Here is a 25,149-nt window from a genome sequence, read left to right on the forward strand (position 1 = left end):
TCCTGAGAGTTAGGCCTCCTTCAAACTCAATGGCCTTGTTAGAATGCTTAAATGCATGCATCCTTGTTTCCTTGAGGTAATCGACAGATCTATAAGTGATTGGAAAGATGAAAGCAAGGTTACCACCCCATTACTTCACTGATCCAACCAATTCCGATCTGTGATTACTTCAAGAAAGGAAGGAGGGAAGGATGCATTTGAAGTATTCCAACAGGGCCATTGATTTTCCTGCATTTCAGGAAGTACTGCATTTCATGTGCTACCTCAACGTTCAGGGGTGTATTCACTAGAAACCAAACAGAAGAAAACAAATTAAACGAGGACTGACCTACCTGAATTTGTCCAATAGAAACTCGTTGCGAAACATTTTGCTACGGTGTGCACTGAATACACCCCGTTCAGCTCAACCGGAACTCTTTGAAGTTTGGGTCTGAACTTTGAATAGACATTGACTGGATGTGGTCCAGCAGCAGCCATTGTGTAGAGAGAGTGTAGTGAAGAGCCTACTTGGCATCCAGTCATCTCAGTCCATTTAAGCTGTCCAGAGGCATGGCTATGGGGGGGGATGCTCTTGATTTGGTTAAGGTGATTAACACTTTAGCTTACTAACCCTCTTGTCTTGATCCTTGTCGGCCTGCCTTCTTCACAACACATACTACTCTCTCTCTCTCTCTCTCTCTTTCTGTCTCTCTCTCTTTCTCTGCCTCCTGTTCTCTCTTCTCTTCCTCCTAGCCAATTAGATACTAATCTGATACACGTTCAGTCTGTTGAGATCGCACTCTCTCTGTCACTCTCTCGCCATTAATCTCTCAGTAGGCCGACATATCTCTTGGTACGTCTTTCTCATTGTATGAAAATCAAATCAAAAGTCTGCCCTTAGCTAGGAGACAGTGAGGCCATCCTTTTCGTGTGTCAATACAAAGCATCTATTTTACAGTATCAATGAACTGTCTTTGCATAGAAAGCCTGTTGCGAAACACAAGACGGCACCAATGTTCTTTTCCTCGGCGAACCCTCATAAATGTTGTCATCCAATCCTTTCACACTTGGAATTTTTCATCAATTATTTACCCGAGTCCCACAACTGGGCCATTGTCCCTTCCTGTTCCGCTATCACAGCGCCGAGATTGGAATCTCCCCATGCGGACCAACCGGGGCTCACGACCCTGACTTTGAACACACCTGGCTCTGATATGTCGTCGGCAGTGTTTTATTTGAAGGGTACCTACATAAGGCCTTCATAACACATTCATAACCCTTACATAACACATTCATAAGTGGTATATGAGCGGTTCATAAATGGTTATGTCACTACTGCTTTAAAATAGCCTAACACTTTGTTTTAAATGTGTCGTCATAACGCCTAGCTACATAAGGTTGTCATAAACACTACTTAATTGGCGTTAAATTAGAAGTTGACAAATGATGTCACATAACCAGATTCTATCTGGTATGAAGCACAAGACCCTAAACCCATCTCCTTACTTTGTGCTTGAATGACATGCTTATGACACCTCTATGGAGGCATTATAAAGGAGCCTTTAAATAATGAATACATATTTCTAACATTACAGAATGGAGTTAATGGTCAGACACTGAAATCACACTAGACTGTCCTTCACAGGCACTTTGTATGAACGCTTATCCACATTCGGGAATCGCCAAAAACACCCTATTCAGGAGTCAAATGCTTAGAATAATAAAAGGCCTCCTTTTTTGTCTCAGCACCCTTTCGGATCCCCATCTACCCTTTTTGTGGCTATGGTTAGTATTAGGGATGTGCATATTTCCCTTTCAAGACGATTCGATACGTATCTAGATACATGGCCTCAGATACGATACAGGAATGATAATACGTTTTAGTTTGAATTGATTCGGTGCTATTCGATACACTAACATTTGTTGCATAAATACATTCATTTTCTATTCTAAATTCAAAACTACTGCTGATGGCACTCGTGCTGGGCCTCTCTGAGCTGGATCTCTCTGAGCAGGATCTCTCTGTGCAGGATCTCTTTGTGCTGGATCGCTCTGTGCTGGATCTCTCTGAGCTGGATCTCTCTGAGCTGACCTCTCTCTCTCCGTTTGTCTGTCTGTATGTGAGAATTATATACATGTGTAATGTAGGCACCTGTGCTGAGCCATAAGGGAAACAGGGCATCTACCACCCTACTATCAGATAAGGGAGGTAATGTTAGCTTTTTCTCCCTCCACTTTTGATCTGAAATCACCATCATCCACTAATTAATTAGTAATTTTTGCAGATTCAAAGTGTTTGAGCTAGTAATGTAATCAATTTTTCTTAAAAAAAAAAATCATATGACATAGCCAATGAATATATAGCACAACTTTGGATTTCACCCCCTCATGTCAAACCGTTTGGAAGTTTTCTGGTCTCATGAAATGATCAACTTTACCCTGTATATCTAAAAATGACCAAAACTATTGCTGATGGTAAACTGGAACAATTGAAAATGAAATGTAATGTAGCCTAAGCCCCGATCAGCAGGTATGCTATAGCCTATAGCCTGATGAGACGTTTCTCAGGCGGTAGTTTAGGCTACTTTATTCCGGTAAAAAAACACTTTTCAACAGCGCATTTGATTACAATAATCTAGCAAATTACATTGGTTGTCACTCAACTAATAAAGCCTAATAATGCGCAAGCCATTTTACAAATATTTTGATGCTGAAGGTGACGCGCGGCCTACCTCTTGGTCAGCGTGCTAAGCCGTGCACCGAGCGCAGTTTGACTAGGCTACTGATAATGCCTGAGTCGTTTGGCATGTAAAATGACTTGTTCATCAATGACTGTCAACACAGTTGCTTAGTTCGACACTGAAAGAGAGGACGCATCAGTTGTCACAAAATATGAGGTATTTTCAGAAAGTAGAAAGTAATATGAGCAAAACATTTTTCTGCACTGCCGATTCGTAACGTTTCAATCGATTTTATGACCGATTCATGCTAAATTTGGAACAGTTTGGGGACCCGGGGACATTTGAACCGGGACCAATGCGTATTGCTGAATCGTTACATCCCTAGTTAGCAGTTGATTTTGTCCTTGATCTAGGGTCAGTTTCTTTTTGCATTCTAAGTATTTATCGGGTCATTAATATGCAATTACCATTTATATGTATAATATATGCCTTTTAGCAGATGCTTTTATCCAATGCGTCGTACAGTCATACCCACATACATTTTTCATATGAGTGGTCCCAGGAATCGAACCCACTATCCTGGCATTGCAAGCGCCACGCTCTACCAACTGAGCTACAGAGGACCACAACATTGTTTAACATTTCATTAACATGACTGACAAGTAGCCTAAATAGAGATCTGTGAAACAAAGACTTGGACCTAGGGGCCTGAGGAGGATGCATGTTCAGATAGAAATGTACTGTGTAGAACATGTTGGATTATCTGTCATGTACAGTAGAATAGGGAGTTGTCAGCTCTATTCATTCTATTTCTATCTGCAATGTTTAGAAGCACGCCACAGCGTGCTCCGTACCCCCCTCTCGCAGAGGTGTCACCAAAGGTGTCAGAGGCTGGACGCAGAGGTTTTCTCACTTTTGGACCCTGTGGTTTGGAAAGCTGAGGAAATCCTCTCTGTCAGCTCTTAACGGACCTGTTCTTCAGTAGTCTTGAAAACCCGACCCTAAGCAACCGTAATTAGGGTCTGGTTTCAATGACGGACTTTTTAGGTATAGAGTAACTACGTCACTGCCCACATCACAGTCTTATCTTCTTGAATAAAATACAAAATAGTATCTAGCAAAATGGAGATCACAGAGGTTATTTCTAATGAGTGCATTTCGCAAGTGGCTAGTTTGCTTCAGCTACCTTCACTAAAACCACTGCAAAGGTTTTGCCTGAACTTTGGTTTCGAATTACAACGTTCTGGCATGTCTGTCTCGTGATTTGTTGGGAGAGTTGTCTGTCTGAAAAAAAAACACCCTGGACATTTTTTTTTCCCCTTATCGAAGTTGCCAAAAGTCTGTTATTGAAACCAGACCCTAGTCACTGTTTCCTAGGGTTGGGTTTTTGAGACTTGTTCCTCAGGCCTTGAAGTTGAGCAAACATTGAGCTAGCAACGTCAATATCGCCTGTGCAACTCCCGCAGTGATCACATGCACTTACTAAACAATAAGTCACTTTGGATATAAAGCATCTACTAAGTGACACGTTTTATTATATTATAAATATGTAATTCTGAGTGTTTGTCAGAAGTACACTGTTGACATTAAAGTGGCCTGAATTCTATCAAACCTGCATCAAAAATTTGTGGCTGTATTTTTGTAAAACATTTTGTGGTTTGCATATTTCAGACGGGACTCTACGCAAAACCATACACCGGTTTTACTTGACTCAGGAAAATGTTAAAGGGTTAGTTCACCCAAATTACAAAATTACATATTAGATTCCTTACCCTGTAAGCAGTCTATGGACAAGGTGTCTTGCTTTGGTTTTGTTTACCTGGCGACTGTCTCCAAGTGCTAACTTTTTTGCATTTAAGGCACAAGTACAATGCAAGTCAATGCATGCCATTTTGTAATTTGGGGGAATTATCCCTTTAACATGTTAAATACTTCATGGATGCCTTCTCTCCACTGTAACATTTTTCAGTACAAGTTCAAAAGAGGTCTTCTCTTTCCTCACCATGAAAGATTAGCATTTAGCATTAGCTACCCTTATCTGTCATACTCCCTTTGTAAACAAAGCTGCTGGATCAATGGTAGTTCTTGTTTCACTCAGACCAGGAAGTGAGTGGAATTCCACAGCACTGCTATGAGCAGGCATGCAGAAGGGAAATGGAACAAAACATGACTTATTTCTCAATCCATTTGAAGACAGACGTGAAATGTATAATAAACATCTTTCCTCCAAAGGTCATTTCTATGGGTTACATTTCAGAAAAGTCCACAACGTCAGGGTCATTAGTTGCTCCGTTTTCACATTAAATGACCCAATAAAGACAGAAGTGTCTGCCATGAACATCCTTTTTTTAGTCTCCCTCCTGACATGTCTCTGATGTTTGAGTGTTGACGTCCAGGAATAGATTGATCAGACACAGAAAACATCATGCCTCACTGCATTTCTGGATTATATTTCCATCTGTTATTCTTACAAACAATGACAGTAATTGCATCACACATTAAACACCACAAAACCACTATAACTGACCACATCCAAAAGCAACAAGCCTACACATTGCCTTGAACATCTATCTATCTCATTTGCTCAAAATGCAGTGAAATAAATGCTACCCTGGTGCAAAGAACTGGTTGCTCCAGATTCTGCTCTGCAGTCTGTGCGAGCCCTGTGGCCCCTGCGGCCCGTGTCGCTTTGGCCTATGTTGCGATTTATTTTCTCTGGCTGTAATTACCTGAGATGGTAGCCAAAGGGCCTGCTGTGCCCTGCGCCTGTGCTGCCTGAGCTTGGCTGAGTGCATGGCACTGGGGCGGAGGAGAGTTGGGTCAGCGTTCCCGATGGAGGGGAAAGCTGTATCTTGACCCTGTGTTGCCTCGGCTGAGTGGCGCTGGAGCGGTTGGGGTGGGGTTAGTGCTCCTAATGGTGGGATAAGGGGCATGGGAAGGTTGGAAGGAGTAGGGGTTGAAGTTCGTAGAGGGGTCGGAGAAGAATTAGGTGGGGGCCGGTCAGAGTAAAGGCTCCATGGCCTGTCTGCTTCTCCTCCTTTTCCTTTGTCACCGTGATGACATTTGCTCTAAGCTCATTTGCTTTAATCACTCGCCGACAGAGTGCGTGACATGAATGTTCACGTAACGTCCGTCAACAGACTTTGGGATGCGGCAACTAGCGAGGAACATTATTGCACTGCACTGGGTTTGCGTCACTGGTTATATTGAGGAGTCACAATTTCGCAGGGCGGGGCATCCTTTGAATTTCGGAAGGGGAGGTGACATTTTGGCCCCTTAGACTTGCGGAGAGGGGGATGCAGCCACCAACGACAAAAGCATGTATTGGAACATAGCCACTTGACTCCAGAAGGCTAGATGATGGTGCTATTCTAGTATCTAACTAGATATGGAGAAACTAGACAGAGGGGGAAACACAACGGACCTAACCATACCGAGACCTTGTGACATGATCATCATCAACCAGCCCCTTCCTCTCCCTTCGCCTCCTCAAGGGCACTGGTCGATACCCGGTGGGCGGTTTCCCACGGTCCTCAACTCTCACCTTAGGCTGGTGGTGGGATGAGGTGGGGGTGGTGTGCTGGTGGTGGTCGTTGTACTTCACAGGCGTAGTTTGCATTTACCATGCGTTAATGGCCAATATGATTTGCCATTTTCTATGAAATTAGATATCGACCTTTAGTAGAAGTGCCTGTTAACACCACCAGTGAGGTTGATCCCGCGATTGATCTCCGAGCGGTCTACGTTTCCCATAAGGTGCTAGTTAACCTTTTGGAGGTGTTTTTCGCAAAGCGCATCCAGGTCATTAGTGAAAGACTGCGCAGAAATGTGTATTCAATTTCACCAAGGTTTTAATATGCCTCACAAGGGTTTGTGTGTGTGTAATAATTTGTTTCACTGTCTTTTGTGGAAAATCAATGTGTTGCTTTTTCCAATCGCTTCAAAGGAAGCGCAGAAGTGTCACCTTTGCTGTGACACATGCCAAGGTGCCATTATAAGTATGACATTGATTCTTGATGCACTTTGCTCCCGGGGTCAGGTATGTTGTATAGTACGTCTATCCAAAGGAACTTGAGTATCTTATGACTGTACCCTGCTGGCGTTTTCATTTTATGTGTCATTCTCTCCAAGCTCAGCCCTTCATGAATGTAACATACAATGTGAGCTTGCTGGCTCTGAAGAGTTTTTTTCTCTCTCATTTTTTCTCATTTTTGCGGTGAATGATTTTCTTGCTCATCACATCTGCTTCTAAACTGGGATTCTCTGCATCTGATGGTGGAGCAGATAGAAGGCGTGGAAAAATAGACTCAAGTCATTGATCCTGCGTCTTGTTTCCTCCCATGCCTTCCATCCACTGCCCCCCTTGTGCTTTTGTGGAAGAAATTCCTTTTGAGAGTGCAGTCTGAACGGGATGAGTGCCCATACATGTTTAATGCTTGGCAGTGGTAACCCTAACCTTAACCCCTCACCCTAACCCTAGCTCTAACTCACCCCTCCTAAACTCAACCTCAATCCTAAACCAATTTCGATTAACCTTTGAATCCGCCGGCTAAATGTCTGCCTTTATGCTTCTTTTCTGTGTTTGGATTTCCCCATCTAGTAATAACCTGTATTGAAGGTAGGCCTATTGCATTTCTCCACAATAAAATAGACGTGTTATCTAAATGATCATTCCCTGATCCTGAATGACCACATGTTGGTTTTCAATCTATAATGACTTGAATATCTTCTCACTGAACACATGAAATATGAGTTTCCTTGTGACCGTCAATTCCCCACTAGTCCAGTTGGGATTAAAACCAAAATACACAGTAGTCCCATTATACCAGAATCTCGAAAAACCGGAGTCATCATGACTATGCAAGTTTTATCTGTAGCTATTTAAAGGCCCAGTGCAGTCAAACGTGATTTCCCTGTGTTTTGTATTTCCACACTATGAGGTTGGAATAATACTGTGAAATTTCAGCCTGCTTTGGTGGGATGGAGTTTTGGACACCAGGCAAATAATTAGTTAATAGACCAATAAGAAATAAAGTTCCAAACCAGTCTACCAGTAACAGCTAGTTTTCAGTTTTCCTCTCCTCACTCAGACCACTCGTCGACAGTCCTAGCAAAATTCTTGCTTGAGAAATTGCTCTTTGCTAAGAAAATATTTTTGTTTGTTTTCATTTAAAATGGTCAAAAAGAATCACAGTAAGATACTTAATTGTTACACAGAAATGATTTTATATTCAGATAAAAACATCTCCGTTGGACCTTTTTTATGTCGGCCCCGGTTCCAAAACACATCCTCCTCAAGGTATGCTCTTGGGCAGCTCTCCATCGATCGCCTGTGGTTTTCTGCGTGTGGAGACTGGTCGATGTGCTCACCCTCTGTCTTGTTTGTCTTCCAGGCTCGGAACGTCACCACAGGGGAGCTGGCGGCCATCAAGGTCATCAAACTGGAGCCCGGTAAGAATCTTTGCCTCCATCTTCTCACACTCTGGGGTGAAGTTTCCCCCACGTACAGATCTAGGATCAGCTTGCCCTCAACCAATCAGTGGGGAAAATACAAAACTGACCCAAGCTCAGCGTCGAGGGGCAACGTCACCCTACAACTCATCTCACTGTCTCAGCTAGTTTAGCCTCTCCTGACCTATTATTCCATTTGACTTACTTAAATCTTCTCTACCCCACCATCCTACTTCTCCAGTCATTACTGTGCCTATTTCTGAGACCCACTAAACATTTGGAGGAATTGACTTAAGACCGTAGGCAAAATACAAAAGTGTTATGCAAATGCAACCCACCTGAATGCCCCAGGCCATATGCATGGAAGTACATTATATTATGACCCAGTGGGAGCATAACATTAGTGGTTAAGTTGGTTGGAGCATGTTGCTTACAGTAGAGTTGCGGGTTTAAATCCTGTATAGGCCACACACTGGCCTTATTAGCGTAAAAGACATCTGCTTCATGCCTACCATTTATCATTTGTTACCCATCGCTTTCGATGAGAGTGTGTTTATCTGGGACTTTTTCTATAATAGTCAGGCAGGCCTGGTTGCGTCCCAAATGGAATGTGTCCCACGTCAGGCCAGGAATGTGGAGTGGAGCTAGCCTTGGGAGCCATATCAGACCAGATTTACCTTAATCCCAGCCTCAGATGGCAGGGCTTGATTAAATTGGAGTGTTAGAGTGAACCTGTTGGAGCTTGCGGCCAAGCTCTTTGTCTGCGCCACAATAAGATTATCATTTTCTAATAGAGAGGAATATCAGATTTGAAGTCTCTGTGTTATTTCAAAAGCTGCCTGCTTATATCGAATGCATCAAAATCCAAGATGTACTTTATAATTTGATAAGATGACAATGATGGATATGAATTGTTATTCAGAAAAACTTAAAGTAACACTGTTGATATTCTTGTAGAGCTGTTGCTAGTTAGTACCCTGGAGGGATCCCGTGCAATTTCACATTATTGCATAGCTCAAACGCCTTGTATTATTAAAATGCATTGAATGTCACATCCTGTCACGATGCAACAATGTGTGAAGATTGCAGGACTTCCATAGGCGAAGTGTTACCTGTTACTCTACATCAGTGCTGCTCGTCCATTTGCGTGACACCCTCAGGGGGGTACATGTTTTTACTCTAGCCCAGCACTAACACAAAATATTCAGAATAGGGTTAAAAAAATCTTATTCTGGTAATTTTCCAACCGGGATTTCTGGAAAACCTGGTAATTTTGGGAAAGTTATCAGAATTTTGCAGCCCTAATTCTGACCCCCCCCCCCACACACACACACAACCTTGTTCATAAGGATAAACTAGGCGTGGTATAGGCCAACTGACTCACTACTCCAATAACCTATGGAGGCGATGTCTAACAATCCAAAAAGCTATTTTAATTGTAGTGTTTTTCTTAGTTAGCATTAGCAGGCTATCTCATTGATCCACAGTTAGTCATAATTGCTACTATAAAACAGCCTAATTATAGTTGGTTTGTGTTTGGTGATAATCTGTCACCGGTCAGTTGCGCAATTGAATTCTGCTATGAATAGCACGTTATCAGTCTCCTTGCAATCTCTAAGCTGCATTCTGTTCTGTTGCTTCCATATGTGGGAATAATAGCAAACTAGCTCTCGTATGCAAACTTTTTTAGCCTAAGGCCATTTCTGTCTCCTGGCTATGATACGTGGATTGATTAGGTCATCTATTGAGGTTGAATTGATCATATGTAAGTAATGTTAGAATTAGTTTGGTAATGACGTTCCATTCACGTGAAACACGCGTTTGACGTATTTGATACCATTCCGCTCCAGCCATTACCACCAGCCCGTCCTCCCCCAATTAAGGTGCCACCAACCTCCTGTGGTTCCATTCTAGTAATCATAATCTATTCATTTGCTAAGGATGTTTGCTATGTGTGAAAACGCAACCTTAAGGAAACACTCCATTGATATGAGCGGTCTCATACTTTTGAACTACCTATAACACTATTTCCAAGTCAACCGATCGCTCTAACACCTCTTAATACGAAATCGGAGAGGTTCGGATAGATGTAAGCCTTATCACGAAAACAATTGATGACAAAGTGGAGCTATTACTTTATTGCTTATACCTATCCAATCCTTTCAGATCTACAATGGGTGGCTAGGGGTCAATGTGGCATTCTCATTTTGTACAGTCATAAGATATTATATTGGTATTTTACTGATTCTAATAGGTATAGCGCTATTAGAATCCGAATCAAACAACAACTCAATACATCTTATTAACATTTTGGTCTCAGTCAACTTTCAGAATCATTTTACAGTTAACTGTTGATGCTATAGTTGGGACAAACCAATCCAGGGGGTGGGAACTGGTGGGTGTGGGTGTAGGCTAGGCTAGAGACTAAAGAAATGTTTACTTACATTTTCTTGCTATAAATCAACAAGGATTCACTTTGAGTTTGGCTTGTTAGACTGGGTGTCAGCAGGTGGTAGGCTTGATGGACTGTGAGTGTGCGTGCGTGTGAGTGTGTGCGTGCAAAATTGTGTACGGGCATGTGTGCGGTTATCTATGTGTGTGCGGGTGTGTGTACAGATATGCAGCCTGAGGCTTGTGGGGTACCATCTGACGTTGCGGCTGGTAAGAGTTCAGACAGGAAGAACTAGCTCCTATAGAAATAATGAACACTACTACAGCCCCTGCTTGTGTGACGCACGCTTGTGTGTGTTACTACTAATATTCAACTCTTAGGCAGTCCAGTTAAATCTACAGTACAGAATAGGATCATAATTTGATTAACCTGTTGCAGGAGAATATTCCTACAGTACAGGACATTTAAAACGTGTGGTGTATTTGCGGTTTTAAAAAGGCTTCTGAAGTTTGTAATTTCCACTTTGACATTTCAGACTTCATTTTCCCTTACAAAAAATGTATCAACTCCTACACAAATGTCCATAAATTATAATAATTCACATTTCCTCTTGCTGCAGGATTATTTTCCTGTTGTAGCAAACTGGCTCAAATGAAGTCACTACATCTGTAGCTATCCAATGTTAACTTTCATCATTTTGTGTTGACGTGTGTGTGCGGCCGTGTGTGTTGTCGTCCTTGTACGTGAGTGTGTTCTTCAACAACCAAAGCTATTCTTGGGTGGAAGGTTGAGGGGTCAGTCAGCATTGAACCGCTGATCCTCTCCTTTTAATGTCAAACCACCTCTTTACCATATCCGCTGTGACAGCTCCTGCCTTGCTTTTGGTGCTGTGTCCCAAATGGCACCCTATTCCCTATTTAGAAAAGAATGAAATAATCGTGCACTACATAGGGAATTAGGGTTCCGTTTTGGAAGCGGCTTTAGTATAGACACACAAGACTGGAGTATTTCTGCAAGGCTTTTGGAGTGACCTCTGCCGTAGCGCTTTTAACGTTAATAGGCACTATTGATTTGCTGCAACTTTCCTCTCCCTTTTGTGTGTCCGTTCTTGTAAGGACACTGCATAATTCTACAGTAACAGGAATTGATTTAGGGTTTATTTGTGGCATATTTTTAGGTTGTGCTCGTGCCATGGTCATTTCAAACATTTGATTTGTGTCAGTTGTATTATCATCCACAGCTGACTGTAAACCATGTTTTATTTATATAAAGGGATAGTAAGCCAAATGACAAAATGACATATTTGTAACCTTACCTTGTAAGCAGCCCTTACAGAGTATCATTGTCTTATGCATGTAGTCGCTCAAGGCACTTTTTTCAAAGCCCCCTTTATGAAAGACCCTCAATGTTAGGTGTGTGAGCCTGTTTATCATAAAAGAACACTGTACTGTGATGTCGCCGTGTTGTTGGGAATTCCAGTCGCAAGGTTGCGTTTCAAATGACTATTCCCTATATAGTGCACTACGTTTTACCGGGGCCCATTGGGTGTCGACTTATCATTTGTTACATATTCGTCACCAAACCCACTGGCTCCAGGTCATCTATAAGTCTTTGCTAGGTAAAGCTCCGCCTTATCTCAGCTCACTGGTCACCATAGCAACACCCACCCGTAGCACGCGCTCCAGCAGGTATATTTCACTGGTCATCCCTAAAGCCAACACTTCCTTTGGCCGCCTTTCCTTCCAGTTCTCTGCTGCCATTGACTGAAACTAATTGCAAAATCACTGAAGCTGGAGACTTATATCTCCTTCTCTAACTTTAAGCATCAGCTGTCAGAGCAGCTTACCGATCACTGTACCTGTACACAGCCAATCTGTAAATAGCCCATCCAACTACCTCATCCCCATGTTGTTATTTATCTTCTTGCTCTTTTGAACCCCAGTATCTCTACTTGCACATCATCATCTGCACATCTATCACTCCAGTGTTAATGCTAAATTGTAATTATTTTCGCCTCTATGGCCTATTTATTGCCTTACCTCCTTAATCTTCTACATTTGCACACACTGTACATAGATTTTTCTATTGTGTTATTGACTGTACGTTTGTTTATGTGTAACTCTGTGTTGTTGTTTTTGCTTTACCTTGGCCAGGTCGCAGTTGTAAATGAGAACTTGTTCTCAACTGGCCTACCTGGTTAAATAAAGGTGAAATCAAAAAATTCAAGATGGTGTTTCTGATGTCGTTTGAACTTACCTTGCGGATGTTTAGGGTTGAAATGCTTATTGTCTTCTTACAGTGCATTAGAGGTAGAGAATGCACTTGACAGGCCTTTGATGGTTTGCTAGATTGACGGTGACAGTTGGAGCTGGAAAGTGGTCAGAAGCTTTAAAGAGAGAGAGAGAGAGAGAGAGAGAGAGTGTGTGTGTGTGTGTGTGTGTGTGTGCTCGCATTTATCAGGTGGACCACATGCGGTGGAGTTCAGCCCGGAGGTCTCTTATTAGCCATTCCGGCTAACGCACTGCAGGAACCCCATCTAACATTCATGCTGCCAAGCTTTTCACCCTACCTCTTAAATTGCCAACAGCGCGGCAACACGAGGGGAAGGTGCCACAATCCACCGTGACAGCGTGGAGTGACATGGAGGTGCTTGTCAGTACGCATCACGGCCAGGGCAGCTGGCACTCTTGACAGATGTCGCCATGATGTCCAGGAGTGCGTTTCGTGGCGACAGGGTTGATGGCTCGAGGTGTGTCGCCAATGCCAGGACCATGGAAACCTACGTAGGCGAGACATAGGCTGACAGATTGACTATCATAGTGTGTGGAGTGGACACACACACACACACACACACACACACACACACACACACACACACACACACACACACACACACACACACACACACACACACACACACACACACACACACACACACACAGGGTGGGCGGCTAACACCCTCTAACATGTCACAGTTAACCAACGCCGGACACCATATTCAGCACCTTGTTATATCTGCCTGTCTGTTTCAATCTCAAATGTGAAACTGTTTCCCAAAGATGCTTTCAAAGCTTTAACCCAACTAACATTCCCTAGCAACAGTTTGCTGGGGTCTAATTGGCTTATCTCGCTTTAGTGGCGTGCTGTGCAGAATTCAAATAATGAATTTAATATTTGCATTTTTTTTTAATTGTTCCAATTTGTGCTGTTTGATTTTCAGATGGCATCTCGGTCACAGTTTCCTTTTCATTTGGGCTGGCTGCCAGGCTTTATCTTCATCTTGTGCTTTGTGCCGTCCGTGTACAGTCCAACAATCTTGCTTAGAGGCTGCCAAGATCTGTGTAACTGTTCCAATAGATCACAATCTGTTTCCATAAGGCCCCCTCCACCAAATCTGGATCCTGTTCATTAGGGCATGCAACGGGAAAAGTTTGAAAACATTTTGCAACGGAAAAGCAAAATGAGCATTTCTGTTTTTAATTCCTTTTTTCTTCCGTTTGGTGCCTAACGTGCACAACCTTGATGGCTTCCAGTCGTCCATGGTATCTGCCAACTCTAAGCAATTTTCTGTTAGCCAACATGAGATTGTGGTTGTACAGCCATCACATTATGTGGTCCTTGCTTGCTGTCAGTGTATGTGTGCATTCCAAAGGGTGCACCCTATTGCATAGTGCACTGCTATTGACCAGAGGCTTAAACTGCACCGGTCAGGGGGTAAAGCTGCAAAGAAATGGACCTTATGTCAGAGCTTAAGGGGAACCGCATTCCATTATCCTTGTGCTACGGTAAGTTCGGCTCTTCTGGGGTCAGCAATAAAAGGCTTTATTCCGTGTCAAACATTCACTACCGTTTGCTAAATAGCTCAAATAATAAACGACCATTTGGTCCATACATGTACAACATGTAAGGGCTAAGTGACCAGAATGTAAATACTGAACACTGTTTTGTAACTGCAGATAAATACTTCATTCCATGTATTTGTAGGATACTGTGATCAAAAAGAATACAGAAGAGTAAACGAATGACAGAAGAGAAAAATACTTTTATAATGATTCATTGTCGACGCCATGTTCTTAACTTTACAGCTTACATTACATCTCTGTAATAAGCCAGTAAACCTCCACTTGTGTTCTAAAAATAACATATTTATAAATTGTTTTGAGTCCAAAGACTCATTCTGGCAAGCTCGAGATACGTGTGCAGGAGTTTATCCAAAGTCAGTCCTTTGGTGTTAGCACGTAGAGGCGGTTGCAGTCAGTAGTAGACTTCTCCCCCAGTCCTACATGCCCCTAGACGCTGATCTTGGGTCAGTTTAGCCTTTTCTCAACAAATGGTTAAGGTTATGATTGGAGCAGGAGACGCTGATCCTGGATCTGTACCTAGGGGAAACTTCAACCCCCAGAGCATCCTTCACAGTCAGCCCCTCTCTCCAATCCCCTCTGTGCTGGAAAAATGTCACCGAGTCACCGGAGAAGGACAGGCTCACCACGACAGGAAGCACCAGGGCCATCTGACCTTGGTCACTGTTGAAAGTGAATCCTGGGACACTCCCTCAGGAGGAGGCCGTAAGCAGAAAAAGACCCGCAAAACTCCCCCATATATAAACCCCCCCCCTATGATATTTCATTCATCATAGGGTCCGAGTGAACTTTTTCTTCTTCTTTTTTTTCTGCAGCTTCAACGCTATAGACAACCCTCGCCTTGCATATCCAGCACGTTACATACATTTTAATGAGCCATTACGTAAGCCAGCATACATATTTATTTTCATCTCTCATTGAGACTACAGAAGGAATTTTGAACGCGGAGCAAGCGACCGGCTTAGAAATATTGAATAGTGGAGAGGGAGGTGAAAAAAAAAAAAAAAAAAGATCAGCTTTTTAATGAGGCCTGGAGCGTCATTAAGCCAGCAGTCACACTAAAGTGACTTTGTTCTCTCTCGCGCTCCTCCAAAGCATTTGTCCCGGCGCACACGTTTATAGACGTTGAGACCCGAGACGGAGATCAAGGTCAGCCCAGATCGGCGCCGTCAGGTCCACGAACCCCAGGGGACATTGTCGAAAAAAATTAATTCTCATCCAATCAACCAGGCCCGCCGTCTGTCCCTCGGGCCAATCGAAGGCGAGGGAGAGCTTCATGGGCAGTCATTTCTTGTTAAAACCAATAAACGAGCCCTGCTTCTCCCTCTGAAGAAGCATCGGGTGGAGCTGCGCTCGATAGCTCTGCCTGGGAGAAATGCGCTGACCTAGCAACAGTGCTCGTGCTGATGGAGAGTGCCGGGTTTGAATGTGCAGCATGCATCCCGTATTGACAGAGCTGCTAAAAACGAAAAGCAAGCATCCCCAGCGGGTTTTAGTCAAGGGCTATTCACTGCCGCCTTGTCATTGAGAGAATTTCTTATCTGTGAGTGTGTGTGCATGTTTTTGAGTGTGTGTTTTGAGTGCACCCTCAAGGAGACAGGCCCCCCAAAATGTAGCTTCTATTGGTTTCTATTTCCCCAGTTTCCAAGCCCATCACGTTCCCCCGCATTAGAATAGAGTTGAGTGTCGGGAAACACTGGCCTTCTGGTGGTGTTGACAAGCTGCCAAACTGAATATTGCCAGCCTGTGTAATTATGATCTGTGGAATAGATTCCCCTCAGTGATCGTAGTTGGACGTCGTGCGGCTCATTGATTCTGAGATGTATGGTCCTCATTTGGGAGGTGTGGAGTTTAATGTTTGCAGTGATAGCTTTGCCAGTTTGACAGATGCCTTCATCAAAAGGGACTAGCATGGATTACAAGTAACGCATTGATTCTGCTAAATCAATCCTCCGAGCCATTATCTCTGCACATCCGGGTCAGTATGCAGACTAATGCACAGTTGGTACTTGTTTAGAGACAGAGAGGAGTCCACTTACTTTTTTTTGCCAATTCTGTAAGTTCCAAGCTAGTCTTGCCAGAGTGCTTTGGTTCAGCGAGGTGGTCTAAGCGTGTGTCGGTGTCTGCATAAAAAAAAAAAGAATAATTCAAACTTATTTTATGCCATTTTATTCATGTAGAAGCTACTGAAGTTCCTTTTAAAGTTATTCAAGTGTGTTTACATTTATGTGTGTTTGTGTATGTGTTTATAATTGTGTGTTTATGTACATATGTGAATTTGTCTCTCTCCTCACCTGCTCTCTCACGTCTGCCGTCTCTCCACAGGGGAGGACTTTGTGGTGGTGCAGCAGGAAATCGTCATGATGAAGGACTGCAAGCACTCTAATATCGTGGCCTACTTTGGCAGTTACTTAAGGTAGCATATTTAAAGGCCCGCACCCCGCGCTCCCTCCGTCACCACCTCTAACCTACCCTTCCCTCCTCCACCCCTGCTCTGGCTCAGTCAATTCCCAGCCACTCGCACTCTCACACTCTCACTGTCTCACTCTCTCACACACACACACACACACACACACACACACACACACACACACACACACACACACACACACACACACACACACACACACACACACACACACACACACACACACACACACACACACACACACACACACACACACACACACACACACACACTCAGTGTGGAGTCTCACTCCACTGCAGTCAAGCTACAGTCAGAGCCTCCGGTCCTAGCCGCACTAACGCTAGCTAGCGATGTGGCTAATTGCTAGCTCTGGGGAAATGCTTTGTATTGAACTGCTCAAGACAAAAAAAAAAAGGGGAGGTGAGGGAGGTGGAGGGTGGCCATACTGAGAAGTTGCAGGGGCTGAAGAGAGGGAAGTATCAACGCGTTGGTTGCCCGGAGAGAGGTTGTGGCCTAATAGCCAAACCGCATCATGCTGTGTCACGACCTACAAAATACTCCCAAAAGCATTCATCCTCCTCATACTCTCGCTCTGCCCCCCCAGACTCCACCCTACCCCCTAGCATTTGGTTTTTACTCAGACTATTTTGAGACGTACAGTATCAATTGTAATGTCATTTGTTTCCTTTTGCTCTTTACAGGAGAGATAAATTATGGATATGTATGGAATATTGCGGGGGAGGGTCCCTACAAGACATATATCATGGTAAGCATACACAACAACATACAGCACACACACACATTTGAAAAATGACAGACGTTTCGGTGTGTAGTTTTAAGCTAATTCCTCACTCTAGCTAGGCGTCCTCTTACTAGGGGTACGTCCTAAATGGCACCCTATTCCCTTTGTAGTACACTGCTTTATACCACGGCCCAGAGGGAATCGGTTGCCGTGTAGGAAGTAACCTAGCTCCTACCACATAACCAGACAGTTAACAGATTCGTATTACTCTTTTTCTTCTTCTTCTTGTCTTGGTTGTTAGAGGGAGAATCTGCAGTTGCTACGTCCATTTTTGGACTTTAAAAGAGATGATATATATACTCATTTTAATTCTGGGAGAATATAAATTATAAATTGCCTCGCGCTTAGTTCAACTGTCTTACCCCATCACAACCCAAAATATGAGCTGGTTTTACTCCAATGTTTGTAAACATTGTAAGTTGTAAACAAACACTGTATAGGTTTAAAACATGGCTAAAACTATAAGTTTGATGTCATGGGTGGTCAGTCCTTTTATCCATAGCTCCATCTATACATTGGAGCAGTTACATTTCTCCAGCCCCGTCCCTGAGTTATGTACGAAAGCACTGGTGGCGTGACCTCTTTGTAATTGTTTGAACTGCAGATTGCCCATTTAAAGCACAGGTCATTAGAGCGGCTGTCTTAAGCAGCTGTTGTCGCACTTGTGTGTGTGCGCGCACACACACACACACACAAGAGACCGTGTTGATTCTGCTCTTAATGACTGTGCTGGGCTCAGTCGGCTGCGAGGCCCCTCATTAGAGAGACAGAACAGCAGTCGACACCACCAAGTACCGTTGATCTCAGCCTCCCACATATCAGTTCCCCGCTGCCACGGAGACGACACGCTGCTCGTAATGTCCCCAACCCAAGGCCCCGTCTACGTCTCCGGAGTAAATAGAGGGTCCCCGAAACGGAAGGCCTCTGAAATGCCCTGTAGTTCCGTTGCGTCATTACATTCCTTGGACCTTTTAACCGCCGTCGTTTAGATGTTGGGTATTCTTAACAAGGCTTTAGACCCGCCCTGTAGGCAGGTGGCGGGGGAGGTCAAGGGGGCATTTCGATAGTCTAACATAGCTTCCTCTCCGTCTGCATTGATCTGAACATGGAGGATAGGTGAAAGCAGTATGGTAGACCATAGCTGGGAGTATGCTGTCACCTGTATAGGTTCTTTCAGGTCAGTGCCGATGAAAGAAAGAAAGACTATAAAGGTAGGAGGTCATTTTCGACTGAGTTTTCCAATTGAAACATGGTCAATGAGTTGCCAGCTAACCTGTGTAAATATTTGGAAGTAACATCATCATTTTTTGGAGATAAGCTTGAAATGGGAATGTTACAATTGATTTGAACTGACTAACTTGGTGACCCTGCTTTTTGATATACCCCTTAGAGGCCTAAGAGAAAGTTAGTTTAATTAGCCCTGTCATGTGACTGACTGCACCTTTTAATCAGACCCCAATCAACTGGTGCTATCATGGCTTGCAATCTACTTAGTAGAGACTTTAAGAAGATTAGCCTCTCAATGGTATGGCCAAAGCACTCACACAGCCTACGATTGAAGCAGGATGGTGTATGATGCGTGTTCTCACTCAAACTGAAGACAAACAGGCAGAGAGGCAGGCAGGCAGAGAGGCAGGCAGGCAGAGAGGCAGGCAGGCAGAGAGGCAGGCAGGCAGGCAGAGAGGCAGGCAGGCAGGCAGAGAGGCAGGCAGGCAGGCAGAGAGGCAGGCAGGCAGGCAGAGAGGCAGGCAGGCAGGCAGAGAGGCAGGCAGGCAGGCAGAGAGGCAGGCAGGCAGGCAGAGAGGCAGCCAGGCAGGCAGAGAGGCAGGCAGGCAGGCAGGCAGAGAGGCAGGCAGAGAGGCAGCCAGGCAGGCAGAGAGGCAGGCAGAGAGGCAGGCAGGCAGGCAGAGAGGCAGGCAGGCAGAGAGAGAGGCAGGCAGGCAGAGAGAGAGGCAGGCAGGCAGAGAGAGAGGCAGGCAGGCAGAGAGAGAGGCAGGCAGGCAGGCAGAGAGGCAGGCAGGCAGAGAGGCAGGCAGGCAGAGAGGCAGGCAGGCAGGCAGAGAGGCAGGCAGGCAGGCAGAGAGGCAGGCAGGCAGGCAGAGAGGCAGGCAGGCAGGCAGGCAGAGAGGCAGGCAGGCAGGCAGAGAGAGAGGCAGGCAGGCAGGCAGAGAGAGAGGCAGGCAGGCAGGCAGGCAGAGAGAGAGAGAGAGAGAGAGAGAGAGAGGCAGGCAGAGAGAGAGAGAGAGAGGCAGGCAGAGAGAGAGAGAGAGGCAGGCAGAGAGAGAGAGAGAGGCAGGCAGGCAGAGAGAGAGAGAGAGGCAGGCAGGCAGAGAGAGAGAGAGAGGCAGGCAGGCAGAGAGAGAGAGAGAGAGGCAGGCAGGCAGGCAGGCGGGCAGACAGACAGACAGACAGAAAGACAGACAGACAGAAAGACAGACAGACAGACAGACAGACAGACAGACAGACAGACATGTGAGCCAATTCCGGAGGATCATGTTTGAATAGACAGTTATTTTATTTGTTTATTATGCAGGCGATCTCATTGAGAATATGCAGTTTCCTGTATAGTGCTATAAATGATATTGAAATCTAAGAAGAACCTAGGAATCTAGCTCTGTCTAATTCAGTAGCAAATCTATTTTTGTTCCGTTTTTAATAGGGTCCTGTTGCGCCTGGTCTGTTCTATAGTCCCAATAATGACCTTGAAATAACCTAACGTTGCCAGGTAAAGCTGTCAGATCAACATCCAGTTGTGGACCCTATTGTTGATTTGATGTGATTTGGTTGACGCTGGGGTTAAACGACACAAATACTTCAAATGTGGCTTGAAATGCTGATATGTGCCCAAATAAGACCTTTAGCTTAAATAATATTAAAGAAATACATGATACATTTGAGTTCAGGTACCAGATGTTGTCTCAAGCACCAACGGCCGAGGAACGTTTTAATGAAGCACGTGCGCTTCTCAGGCTCCAACCATGTCTCTCCTTATCTTTCAGTGACGGGGCCTCTCACAGAATCACAAATAGCCTACGTGTCTCGAGAAACTCTTCAGGTACGTTGATTCAGTTTGCCTCCTCCAACGCTCAAGCGTTCACTTTTCTTCTGACACACGTCTTTCATCTCAAAGTGTTGCCTTTGAACGTCCTCTTACCTTTGATTTGATCCATCCACTCGAAATGAGACTGAAAACAGCCTTTAGCAATAGGAATTGGAAAGGGAGATACCTAGTCAGTTGTACAACTGAATGCCTTCAACTGAAATGTGAACTGAAATGTGAAATGTGTCTTCAGCATTTAACCCAACCACTCTGAATCAGAGAGCTGCGGGGGGCTACCTTAATCGACATCCACGTCTTTGGTGCCCGGGGAACAGTGGGTTAACTGCCTTGCTCAGGGGCAGAACGACAGATTTTTACCTTGTCAGTTTGGGGATTCGATCCAGCAACCGGTTTCGGTTACTGACCCAATGCTCTAACCACTAGGCTACCTGCATAGCAACATCGTAAGGACTATTGTTGTCATTGATTTGTTTGATTTTGATACACAACTATTATACCATAATAAATCCATCATTACAAATCCCCGAAAATAAGTAACCAGACTATTGCTTTCCTGGTTAAATGACAATGCTCTCATGCTTTGGAAAAGTATATGTGGCTGATTTTGGTTGGATGTAAATTGGCTAAAAAGGGACACCATATTAGGATAGGATATTATTTGTGAAGAGGTCAATGGACTGACTCACTGTAGGCATTTTTCCCTCCACAGGGTCTCTACTATCTACACAACAAAGGGAAAATGCACAGAGACATAAAGGTAAGGTGGGAAAATGCACAGAGACATAAAGGTAAGGTGGGAAAATGCACAGAGACATAAAGGTAAGGTGGGAAAATGCACAGAGACATAAAGGTAAGGTGGGAAAATGGCACATTGTAGCAGGAATACATGGCTTCCATTGCATAGAATAGAATAGAGTGCACAAAGACAAAGGTAAGGTGGGACTGGGACAATAACCGTTTCAAGCAGGAATACATTGTGTAGTTTAGGATAGAATAGAGGTTATTGTCCTCTTTAAGGAAATACTTTTACACAAGCTTGTACGCACACACAAACAGACCAACAACACTTTTACCCAGACATGTACAATTACATTGACAGTAGTTTTAGTGTCCTCCTCTGGAATTTCTTGGCATAGATGTGCAATAGCCATTCTAAAAACATTTCTGACACTAATGGCCACCATTTTAATCCCCAGCAAGACATCTTTCAAAGTCACTCCAGGCTTTTCCCGGTTTGGTCTTTCCCCTGTGAAGTTTCCTTTTGATAGATGGCCTTGTTAAGAGACTGCTGCAGAAATTAAATTGCACTGAAAATGTGCAGATACAAGTTAGTTAGACGTTTGATACGTTGTTGAGGGGGAAAAAATACGTAAAAACGTACTAAACGCTTCCATGGGCCTATGCAACTGCAGATCCATTGTGACGTTCTGATCTTCTTTTATGTGTACAAAGGGAGCAAACATACTGTTGACAGACAACGGGTACGTCAAACTAGGTAAGGAGTCCAGACGTGCAACTGTTTTCTTTGATGTGTGTTTCAATATGATGAATCATGGCAATTTGATGAGCGTGTGAATCATCACCTGGCGAAGATTGACAAGCTGTTAATTGCGCTTGGCTGTGAATGAGCACCTTCTGCTTTCACATTCTGTCTCTCTGTCTGTCCTCTCTCTCTCTCTCTCTCTCTGTGTGTGTGTGCGTGCTTTCCTATTCAATGTGTGTAGTAGGCGAAATCAAGTCTGCGACGCACGCACAGCTTGGACCGTGATAATTGTATCAGTGCTAACACTACAATTTATATCGTATTCCTTTTGGAATATTACCTGCGCCAGCTTACAAAAGATGTATAATTATTACAATACATGAGCATTGCATGATTTGAATTGATTTCAACATCGTTATGCATAGTTTATCATCATCAAACATGTATTAGACATTCACATAAACTGTTGTTGATTGCATTTGGACATTTATTTGCCATTTATTCCTGATAAACTGTTACTGTATTAATGTAACTCTGACTTTAAATAAATCATTTACAAATCATTCATTGGTGAGTAATGACATGTTAAAAAGGCATAATTAATTACACTTAATGGAGGCCTCGATGTAGATATAACTACAAAGTCAGGCTTCTCACGTCTTTCTTTCTTCACTTGGCAGCTGACTTTGGCGTCTCGGCCCAAATCACGATGACCATTGCCAAGAGAAAATCCTTCATCGGCACACCTTACTGGTAACGTCCTTCATCATTTCCCCCCCTTCTATCGACTCTCTCCGTCCCTTGATACCCAAGTCAGGGGAATCTATCCATAGATCTATCGTTCCACCATTTTGTCAAGCAGGATATGAATGTGCCCTTCAATTGATTTTAAAAGGTGTTGGACCCCCTAGAGCCGATTTCCGCGGCCCGCATAATAAAAACATCCCCATCAAAATCTATCAGTTGAACTTAGAGAGATGTTTTTTTCTGCATTGCATCTGCCGACGTTGCACTTCCGCATATGCAGTAAAAGGTGGTAGAGCCAGAGCGGTGTTTGTCGGACCACGAGACATCTTGGAAAATTGGTCTTACGAAAACGTCTGTAGCGTTCGAACGGTTTGGCCTACAAAAAACTATTAGGACTATTGAAAGATGAGACGCACAAACACGATGGTGTTCTCTGTTTTGCTACACGGCCCCCACAAGCCTCACAAGACCTGTCTGACGTTACCAGTTGAAACTTTTTTTATGTAAGTGTATATATTGAGAAAGTCTCGTGACAAAAATTAGGGCTTAAATACAAATTTCAATGCGTGTCTGTCACCAGAGATTTTAACAGTTTGAGAATGCTTGACAAAAAGATATGCAAGCCTAAACATGTTTTGCATTTCAAACTACAAAGCTAGTAGAAAATATATATATATTTTTGTTTTTTCTAAGCCCAATCCCACACATTACCCTAAACTGGGTTTGTATCCCAACCCCATTCCAGCCCCTTACCCTAAACTGGGTTCGTATCTTAACCCCAATGCCGCACCTTGCCCTAAACCATGTTTGTATTTAAATCCTGACCCTACCCTTCCCATACACTGATACATCACACTCTTTCCCTGCTTTGAGCCCACCTCTCTCTTTATTCATGTTTTGTTTAGTCTGATGTTTTGTTTTGACTCCTATTTTCTAGTTTTTCTTTTTAATATCTATAAAGCGCAATATAATTTATATATTAAAAATTGTTCAGGGGCAGAACGACAGATTTTTACCTTGTCAGCTCGGGGATTCGATCTTTAAACCTTTCGGTTACTAGTCCAACGCTCTAACCACTAGGCTACTTGCCGCCCCAAATAAGTTCCATGTATTATTATAATTATTATGCTTGGCGAAAATCAAACACTGCATTCCACAGTAAGAACCTCATACCAACAGTCAAGCATGGTGGTGGGAGTGTGATGGTGTGGGTATGCTTTGCTGCCTTAGTACCTGGACGACTTGCCTTAATAGAAGGAACAGTGAATTCTGCTCTGTATCAGAGAATTCTACAGGAGAATGTCAGGCCATCCGTCTGTGAGCTGAAGCTGAAGTGCAGCTGGGTCATGCAGCAAGACAATGATCCAAAAACACACAATCAAGTCTACATGAAAATGGCTAAAAAGCAACACATTTGAGGTTTAGGAATGGCCTATTAATGTCCAGACCTAATCCCAATTGAGACGATGTGGCAGGACTTGAAATGAATAGTTCATGCTTGAAAACCCACAAGTGTTGCTGAGTTACAGCAGTTCTGCATGCAAGAGTGGGCCACAATTCCTCCACTGCGACGTGAGAGACTGATCAACAACTACAGGAAGCGTTAGGTTGGAGTCATTGCAGCTAAAGGTGGAACAACTAGTTATTGAGTGTACGGGGGCAATTACTTTTTCACACAGGAGCATTGGGTGTTGCATAACTTTGTTTATGAAATAATGTTTATGTTTATGTTTTTTGTTGTTGTTATTTGTAAACGCAGGTTCCCTTTATCTAATATTAGGTTTTGATTGAAGATCTGATAACATTCAGTATCAAAAATATGCAAAAATAGAGAAAATCGGAAAGGGGGAAAATACTTTTTCACGGCACTGTAGGACAGACACTTCAGAACAAACTTCCTTTAGATTTTTTGGGGGGTAGTATCTGTTCTTCCATGTAGTGACTGTTATTCAGTATGTTCGTATGGGCTAATTCAATATTTCATCAAATAATAGTTTTATTCATATTTTTTAAGGGGTCTTAAAATTCAAAATCAAATAACTAAATGATCTTTGGTATGACCTTAAAACAATTCCATATGTTAGCTTAGTAGAACCCCTGCCCAGTTTAGGCAGGGCTTCGACTCTAGTCTAGAAAGTTAACGAGTCAAACATATTCTGATTTATATTGATTTGGTGGTGGTGGTGGTGGTGGTGGTGATTTGATGATGGGCGGCAGGTAGCCTAGTGGTTATGCGCGTTGGGCCAGTAACCGAAAGGTCGCTGG

General features: G+C 43.6%; 1 protein-coding gene across 2 annotated transcripts in view; it reads left to right on the plus strand.

Moving 5' to 3' along the window:
* LOC129839442 (mitogen-activated protein kinase kinase kinase kinase 3-like) overlaps positions 1-25,149 on the plus strand; it is an 86,321-nt gene that overhangs the window by 22,396 nt on the left and 38,776 nt on the right. The window contains exons 2-8 of one of the 2 annotated variants that reach the window (XM_055906907.1): positions 8,054-8,111; positions 16,689-16,779; positions 17,493-17,557; positions 20,593-20,648; positions 21,364-21,411; positions 22,107-22,149; positions 22,818-22,890. In XM_055906907.1, the coding sequence (XP_055762882.1) occupies positions 8,054-8,111; positions 16,689-16,779; positions 17,493-17,557; positions 20,593-20,648; positions 21,364-21,411; positions 22,107-22,149; positions 22,818-22,890 (434 nt within the window). Of the gene's footprint in view, positions 1-8,053; positions 8,112-16,688; positions 16,780-17,492; positions 17,558-20,592; positions 20,649-21,363; positions 21,505-22,106; positions 22,150-22,817; positions 22,891-25,149 lie in introns of those variants that run through there. The other variant, XM_055906917.1, reaches the window with a different exon arrangement.

Source organism: Salvelinus fontinalis, chromosome 3 (assembly GCF_029448725.1).
Source record: "Salvelinus fontinalis isolate EN_2023a chromosome 3, ASM2944872v1, whole genome shotgun sequence".
NCBI classification, from domain to species: Eukaryota; Metazoa; Chordata; class Actinopteri; order Salmoniformes; family Salmonidae; genus Salvelinus; species Salvelinus fontinalis.